Below are 8,976 nucleotides of genomic sequence, written 5' to 3' on the forward strand. Positions count from 1 at the left end.
AAAAAAAAAAAAAAAAAAAGAAGCAAGGAGATGTGAGGTTACCAAAACTGCACACAGGGCAGTCCTGTAAGAATAGGGACATGCCCAGTTTTACAGGAGACTCGGGAACACTACAGAACCCCACACAGAGTGGTGAGTGGTTGGTTCCTACAGAGCAGCGGTCACGATTGACTGTGAAGAGTGGCATAGGCTGGAAAGTATAATGAGGGAATGTTCCAGAACAAAGGGCTGCAGTGTTGCTTTGACAACTCAGCAACAGCACAGAGGGCCAAGTTGCAAAGTGCACCTCAGCAACTTCAGAAGTGAGCAGACTGCTTCGCTCCTGCAAAAGCTTAACTTCTTCCTGTGTGAGGTCAGACTGTTAAGATTAAACTGGGCCTGGTGAGATGGCTCAGCAAGTAAAGCGCTTTGTTGTGCAAGCCTGGCAGCCTGGGTTTGATTCCCCAGGATTCATGAAAGGGTAGAAGAATGGGAGAACCATCCTCTGGCATCCTCTGACCTCCATATTTGCTCTCAAATGTGTATGTGCGCATGCAGGGCCCCCCCCCAACACACACACACCACACTAAACCAAGTTCACAGTTGTGGTGAGGAAGCCATTCACTCTTGAGCTACACAGCCATGCCATCCTGGGCTGCCCACTCTGAAACCCAGCTCAGCTGTGCACACAGACACTCCAGCCCAGCAGCTCTCCCTGCATGTGCTTGGTATCTGAACCATTTCCACTCAGATCCACGTCTCCTTGCCAAAGGTCACCAGGCTGCCACCCATAGCTCCAACCTAGGGACACTGCCTTCTAGGAGCTAAATCTCAATCACAAGCTGTTGTCCTTCTGGACTTTGGGTATAACTGAAGCTGTGCTGGGCTCCTGAGGCAGCTGTGCTCCTCAGGCCTCTTACCTAGGTGATGCACAGAAAGCCAGGCTGGGATGACACTGGTGGCCTCACAAGGGCCTCTGCTGACACTGCTGCCTGTACTGAGCTCACTGGCCCACTGCTAGTGCTTGTCAGTCTATAAACCCCTGTGGGCACTGGAGTTGACTATGGGGTATGGCGTATCTGTGGAGTCTCCATGCCACAGACCCCAAACATAGCTTCTCATTAGGCAGGAACATTTTTGCATTACAGCACCAAAGAAATACAGGAGTATCACATAGTCTAATACAACACAGGGTGCCACCCAGTGTAACAGTGGCTGTGTGGACAGGCTTTGGGCCCTTCCTGGAGGATAGAAGGCTGGGCCAGGTTAGGAAGGGCTGTGTGGACAGGCTTTGGAGGGCTTCCTGGAGGATAGAAGGCGGGGCCAGGTTGAGAAGGGCCTCTGTGATTCCTCTGCAGACCCAAATACCATGGGGCTGAGGGTTGGTGGTGATCACAGGATAGAAATGGCCGACGATGATTGGTTAATCACACTGGTTAGTATTCCTGTGGACACACTGTGAAATATACTGCTGAGCAGGAAGGCTGCCTGGTGGTGTCCTGCAGCCCAGGAGGGAGGGAAGAGCCCTAGGAGTCAGTGATAAATGTGCAGAGTATCTCAGAACAGACACGGTGGGAGGTGGCATGCAGGCTGGCTGTGGCACCATCCTGTGTGCTGGGGGTGCGTCCTCCCAATCTGCCCACTGTTCGTGAGTGCGAAGATCTGTACATGGTAGACACAGCGAAGCAAGGAAGGAAGGAGTAGAATGGGGGCAGATGGGCTTGGGAGCCCTGTCCTGCAATGTGAGCGAGGCAGTGGTCAGAGCTGAGCTGGTACGGCGGATATCAGACACTCCCAGAATGACCCAGGCTGCCTCCTGTGTGTTCAGCAGATGAAGCTGATGTCTACGGGAATGGGCTGATACTTTCCTGTCATTTGGCATGAATGAGAAAGCGGTACAGACTTTCCTAGAGGCTTTTCTTTGTTGGTTATCTTGGTATTTTTAATGCAAATAGGTTGTTCGTTGTACATTAAATGCCAGGCATTTCCCTAGAACTAAGCTTCCTCTGTGCCGAGGCTGGCTTCTGGACTGTTGTTTTAACACCCAGTCCTCTGTGGATGCACAGGCTCAATTGACTGAAGGATTACAGCTGTCTAAGGCATGCATATGAGGCTAGAGGTGTGCTCAGTAAAGTATTTGTCCTGCATGCATGATGGTCTGGATTCAATTTGCCTGTACCACACAGACCAATCACAATTGTGCATCCTGTAATCCCAGAACTCAGGAGATAAAAGAAGGAGGATCAGGAGTTTATGATCCTCCTCAGCTTCATAGTTAGTTCAGAGCCATCCCAGAATATATGTCTTCAAAAGACAAAAAAAGGTCTCGTCTGTAGAGGGGCCCCTTGACACAAATTGAGACTGCCCTCTTGTCGAGCACTCCATGTACCCTGACAAGAGCACTTCTCTTTCAGAAGTCCCCACGAGAAGAAGAAGAAACGGCGCTCACGGTCTCGCACCAAAGCCAAGGCCAGGTCGCAGTCAACTTCCCCGAGTAAACAGGCCGCACAGCGTCCCTCGGCCCACTCAGCCCACTCGGCCAGCATCTCTCCTGTGGAGAGCCGAGGTTCCTCCCAGGAACGCTCCAGGTAACTGTGACTTCTGGAAAGAGCGAGGGAGGGCAGTGAGACCTGGAGCGCTGTGAGGGCCTCCACCAATCCCTACCCTGGGTGTCCTGACCTCAGACAGGAGCATATGGGGGCAGCTCCCCAACCCATGCCTTACTGGGCATCCAGAGTCCTTCCTCAGGGAAAAGAGCTCCCGAGGAGCCGTGCAGGACTCAGCGTGTCTCAGTGACAAACGGGATCAAGGACTTATTCCTGTTGGGATTGCCTTCAAGTCTGGGAATCTGGAGTGGTCCATGGCTGCTCGGTGAGGAACACAGCTCACCTGAGGGTCAGCATCTGAAAGGCTGCATCCTAGAGGGAGTGTAGAGAGCCCCAACCGCTCTGGGGTGGTGGGTGCTGTCCCACCCACAGACGCTTCCATGGGAACCAAAAGCCACTGAGGCTGTTGTTGTGGTCCTGGTGGCCTTGCTGTAGGTGCCTTTCCTCTTTGCAAGCATCTGTGGACTGCTGGGGTTAGTGTTAGATTTCACTCTCTGAGGCCCGTGAAGTGGGTGTACAAGTGCATGCCCCTGAGATAGGAAGGTGGCCCGGTGGGGGCAAATGCTCGCCACGGAAGCTGTACTCTACAGGACATGGGAACTGCTCTTCAGATTCTGGGGGTATCTGAGCCTCCATTCTTTCCTCTGCATTAGGGGGGTTTCTCAGGAAAAAGATGGCCAGATCTCCTCAGCAATCGTCTCCTCTGTGCAGAGCAAAATAACTCAGGTAAGATGGGGGTGCTCCCTTCCCTGCCCACCTTTTATAATAGTGCCAGGCTTCCTCCTCGCTCGCCCCTTGTTTCACAGTTACTGACCCTGTCAAAATCTATTGGCTGGCCACGGCCAAGCACTAGGTCAGAGCCTAGTAGGAAGGAGAAGAAATCAACTCCTAGGGGGCCTCATCTTCCAGAGGAAGCTCATGTCCTTGTGGGGTTGCCATGCTGTGGAGTGTTGACTCTCCACAGGTGACAGACACATCCTAGGCCCTGCTTGTACCCTCGGGCCACATGGGGTCACAGCCCTGGGAGGTTGGTCCCTGTATGGCCTGCAAAGGGTTCAAAGCTGCATACATTACTCAAGGGCATGGCTTGGCTGCTGGAAGCTCTGCCTCCTGTCCTCACCATGGCCCCCTTACGAATCTGGTCAGCAGGAGGCTCAGGTCTCCTTCATGTCTTCCCACACAGGATCTCATGGCCAAAGTAAGAGCAATGCTCGCAGCTTCAAAAAACCTGCAAACCAGTGCATCCTGAGACGGCAGCCACGGAGCAGCCCCAGGCGAGCAGCACGGCTGTGGCCCTGGCTGTGGCCCTGGCTGTGGCCACAGGTGCTGGGCTCCTGCTCAGAGCAGCCACAGTCCAGACGTCAGAAGCTGAGCTGCAAGCTCTGCCGACCTACATGCAGCTATCCAGGTTCTCCAGCCCGACTCCTGGGTCAGTCGGTGGCTTTTGTAAATTTTTGGTGACATTTTCTGTTTCAGATTTTTGACCAGCAGTCTCTATCTGTATATATGTAAATATATCATGTTTCTGTGAAAATGTATTATCAAATAAAATGGGAAGAACAGCTTTTCTAGCTAGCAGCCTGGGGCTCTCCTTCTTCAGTGTGTCTGTCACGTACTGTGCCTGCTTGTGGGAAAGTGGGTGTTCCTCCAGCAGTGCCTTCTCCATGCCTGCCGGAAGGGGCGTGCTCCAGGGTGTCCCAGCTGTGCCCCTGAGGGGCTCTGCCAGGCCAGTCAGCCAAAGGTCATCCTGCCATTCAGGCTCTTGACTGCCCCACGAAGATGCGGGTTTGTGTGTCCCTCCCTTCAGGATGCCTTTACTCTCGGAAGTTCTCACGTGCTAGGCACACAGTATCCTGACAGCAGAAATGAACACCAGAGCCCCGTCTCCATCCCGGCACTGGAGCTTGCTCAGGACTATGCTGTGCTTCTCAGACATCCCTAGCAGCTTCTGCCACGCGCCTGCCCAGAAATGGGCTCCTTTCCTCCAAGTGGTCCTCACTGTGGTGTGGGCCTGGTGCTACCATCAAGACACTCAAGGTGACAGGTCAGGGAAATGGGTGTCCATGAGAGATGCCACCAACAACAGAGAAGACAGGACCACCACCTGCCTTGGAGGCAGCTACCGGGCTCCTCCATTCTATCCCCGGGGGTGTCTGGTCATCAGCAGGCTGGTGGCAAGCTCTGCTTCCTTCCCTCAGGAATGTGAGGTTGTGTCAATGCCCAGACCTCCACCTCCCCATCCCCAGTGGCTGCAGCCACAAATGGGGACTTTTATAAACACATGGACTGCAGATGTCCTCAGAGGACTCCCTGACACTGCTGTGCCCAATCTGAGTCTCTGGTTCCCAGGCAGCAACTTCCTACCCCCTGTCCACAGCACAAAGTTCAGGAAAAACATCACACATGCCCTCAGCTGCCTACGGGGGCCACAGGGTAAGTCTAGAGCAAAAGTGCTGCCACACTCACGAGTCTAGACTCTTACAGGGACTCAGATAAACAGAAGGGACTTGTTTGTTTGTTGGGAGTTGACAGAATCTCACTACCTGGCCTTGAACTCACAGAGATCTACCTCCCAACAGCATCTGTCCATTTTATGTGTGCAGAATTTTTACATTTATTTTGTGTTTGGCCTCTAACTCACTGTGTAGTTGTCTCAGTCAGGGTTTCTATTCCTGCACAAAACATCACGACCAAGAAGGAAAGGGTTTATTCAGCTTACACTTCCAGCTTGCTGTTCATCACCAAAGGAAGTCAGGACTGGAACTCAAGCAGGCCAGGAAGCAGGAGCTGATGCAGAGGCCACGGAGGAATGTTACTTACTGCCTTGCTTCCCCTGGCTTGCTCAGCTTGCTTTCTTATTGAACCCAAGACTACCAGCCCAGGGATGGTATCACCCACAAGGGGCCCTCCTGCCTTGTTCACTAATTGAGAAAATGCCTTACAGCTGGATCTCATGGAGGCATTTCCTCACCTGAAGCTCCTTTCTCTGTGATAACTCCAGCCTGTGTCACGTTGACACACAAAACCAGCCAGTCAAGGATGACTTTGAACACCTGACCCTCCTGCTTCCGCATCCCAAGTTGCCAGATGTGCACCACCTGGCCAGGCTGAGAAGGGCTCCTTTTAATTTCCTATTTTGAGTGATTAATAAAATGAAGTGGCCAGTCTGTTCTCCATAGGTCCAGACCAGCCGGGTCTGCACAGTGTGGGAGGGGGCTGGAGAGGTGGCTCAGTGGCTAAGAGCAGTGAAGGACCCAGGTTCAGTTTCCACCACTCATATGGCAGCTCCCAGCTGTCTGTAATCCCAGTCTTGGGGAATTCCATATTTTTTCCGGCCTCAGCACCAGGCACACACATGGGCCATATACATAGACAACACACACACACAAAGTAAAAACTGTGTTTTTAAAAAACCTGATTGTGTTTATGTTGCTCTTACATGATCTGCTTACTGGCTGTTTATTACCACACTTGATCTTAGCCAAAAGGCCGAGAAGCGATGGCTGTTTATTACCAAAACATGCTGTGTAGACTGTGACAGTGTCAGGGTGCTGTCCCAGTGAGGCAGGGCTCGGTGCCACCTGTGGTCGGTCATCTGTATCTTGTCCTAGGTACATACAGTGCTCATTCTCTGCTGTGTCATTTTTTCCCACTGTAAATCGGGATTAATAGTGTCAGTGGGGAAGGTGTCACTCGGGACAGCGCCAGCCTCTCCTCTTTGATACGAATGTGCCTCTTCTGTCCTGGGTGGTAATAACGAGTGCTCTTCTTTTGCAATTAAGTGTGTGATTCTGTCAGCTCCTGACCGAATGAGGAACTTCACACTATCTTTGTTTTGAGATGTCCAGGACCTAGGGTGGTGCCACACGGGGACAGAGTCAAGAACTCAGCACTCGGGAGCATGAGGGTTTGTTTGAAGTACGTTCTTGAGCAGGGCCCCAAGTGCCTTCTTCAGGACAAAGCTACCTCCTACACACCTTCCTTTGTGACCTCCTTCTGTAGGGAGCCGGTCCAGGCTCTCATGGCTACAGGCTGCTGCCTGTTGCTGTGGTGTGTATCCTGTGACTATTCTTCGTCTCCCCACTCCCTCAGAGAGACATACATCAGTGGTCCTGCTGGCCCCCAACAGCCTTCACCCTTTTCAGTTGTTCAGGTTCAGGGAACAGTTTTCAGTGGGTGCAGCCAGTGCCACCAATCTGTTCAGTGGAGACATTCAACCTCGAAGCTTGTTACCCAAGAGGTGCTGTTGCCCAAGAAAGCACAAGGAGTATAGATACTCAGGGTTCGCTGTACTCCATAACACAAGGGCTGGTGATTACGCACGTGCCCTGGACCTACACAGGGTCAGAGCCTATATCTCGGGCTCCCCAGTGTCCACTGAAGTTTCAGTCATCTTAGGCTGTGCAAAGGTTCCTTGAAGGACATCCTAAGATGTCCTTGCACCATCTCACTTCAACAACATGAAAAGTTGCTTTAATTACAGACTCATAAGCTATTCAGTGGGCGCAGCCAAGTAGATTTGAGAGAGCATTTTGGGGGCTCCCCACTGCCCCCACATCTCAAGGCAGAACAGAAGCCTCTGTGTCCTGCCCAGGGACATCACATAGCAATGAGGCCTGGATGATCCCCAAACTGACCTGGAAATGACCCAGGTTCCCTTTTGGGGCCTGTGACCCCTGGGCTTCTGAGGGTGCCTCTGTTGACTACATACAAACCTCAAGTGCCTAGTTACCAATCTGGCCACAGCCTCTGCTCAGCTGTACTGGCACCAGCCAGGAACATCCTTCCCACAGAGAGAGATGAAAAACACAGCGGCCCCAGATTTGTGCACACCTCAACCCCAAGAGGGCAGTGGGAGGCCAGCATACAGCATAAAGTCCGTTGACCATTGAAGCCTTGGAGAGCACTCAGCGGGTGTTGGGACTGACAAGACAGGAGAGGGGGCAGGGCGGGGCACAAATGACACAGGCAGAGAGATGAGTGAGGGGAACAGAAAAGCAGTGGGGTAGGGGTGGTGTGTCAGTAAAAGCTAGCATTCTGCTGAAGAGAGATGAACAAGGGAGAGAAGGACCAACTCGGAGCCCCAGTTAGCATTAATACCCAGTGCCCAGACTGTGACCTCTGAGTGACAGGTTTTCTTGAAGCACTGGCTAGCCGGGTGGGCGGTGGTAGTGCTCGCCTTTGATCCCAGCACTTGGGAGGCAGAGGCATGCGGATTTGGATTTCTGAGTTCGAGGGCAGCCTGGTCTACAAAGTGAGTTCCAGGACAGCCAGGGCTATACAGAGAAACCCTGTCTCGAAAAATAAAACAAAACAAAACAAAAAGAAGAAGAAGAACTAGATAGGAAGGGCACAGTGGAAGCAAGGCTCAGAAGTGCACCCAAATGACTGACATCCCGGGTAGGCAGAGCTTACCAGAGGAGCCAACTAAAGAGCCCTCACAACAGGAGCAACATATTTAACGTCGCAATAGATTCTAGCATGTGAATCAATATCCGTGAATCCATGCTGATGCCCATATGAGACAGCAAAGTAAATGGGAAAGAGACAAATGGGCATCCCTCACACGGGGCGGGGAGGAGCACTCATCTCTCACATGGAGGAGCACTCATCTCTCATGCGGACACCTCCTGTCCTCAGGTCAGCTCACAGCAGCTAGAGGGCAGATGGCCCTCAAACCCTGCCACATATCACTTAAGAGGCTTCTTCTGAGCAGTGTGTGCTTGGTCATTTGTTACCATGTGAACATCACTGAGCATGTTTAAGACAGTTACGACATCGCTGTGCAGCAGACTCAGGTGGTGGGGCTGCCCCCTCATGGGGAGTTTGCAGCAACTCCTTCCTGAGGGAGGCAACCCGGCTGAATGAATGACATCAGACAACAAAGACATAAACCTCCAAGGTAAGTCCCGGATTCTCCCAATCCCTTCCTAAGACACATTCTACACATTCTCTTCTACACATTCTACACATTCTACACATTCTACACATTCTACACCTTCTACACATTCTCTGTGTAGCCCTGGCTGTCCTGGAACTCCCTCTGTAGACCAAGCTGGCCTCAGAGATCTGCCTGCCTCTGCCTCCTGAGTGCTGGGATTAAAGGTGTGTTTCTCCGATACCTGGCAAAGTCACAGATTCTTGCCTAAGGGAATATAAACTTCGCCATGATTTTTTTCTTTTTTTGCAAACTCATTGACGTGGCAGTCCACCTCAGAGAAAACCCAGCCATGGACTGATGGTTAGAAAAATATGAGCCCACCCAGGGAAGGAGTTACAGAGACAAAGTTCATAGCTGTGATGAAAGGATGGACCATTTAGAGACTGCCGTATCCAGGGATCCATCCCATAATCAGCTTCTAAACGCTGACACCATTGCATACACTAGCAA

General features: G+C 52.0%; 1 protein-coding gene across 5 annotated transcripts in view; it reads left to right on the forward strand.

Annotated features, from left to right (window-relative positions):
• Sfswap (splicing factor SWAP) overlaps nt 1-4,163 on the forward strand; it is a 71,809-nt gene extending 67,646 nt beyond the window's left edge. For all 5 annotated transcript variants that reach the window (XM_021163130.1, XM_021163132.2, XM_021163135.2 and 2 more), the window contains 3 exons: nt 2,394-2,567; nt 3,239-3,311; nt 3,769-4,163. In XM_021163130.1, the coding sequence (XP_021018789.1) occupies nt 2,394-2,567; nt 3,239-3,311; nt 3,769-3,834 (313 nt within the window). In that variant the 3' untranslated portion in view covers nt 3,835-4,163. The remainder of the gene's footprint in view (nt 1-2,393; nt 2,568-3,238; nt 3,312-3,768) is intronic.
• The last annotated feature ends 4,813 nt before the right edge of the window (nt 4,164-8,976 follow it).

This window comes from Mus caroli, chromosome 5 (assembly GCF_900094665.2).
Source record: "Mus caroli chromosome 5, CAROLI_EIJ_v1.1, whole genome shotgun sequence".
NCBI lineage: Eukaryota > Metazoa > Chordata > Mammalia > Rodentia > Muridae > Mus > Mus caroli.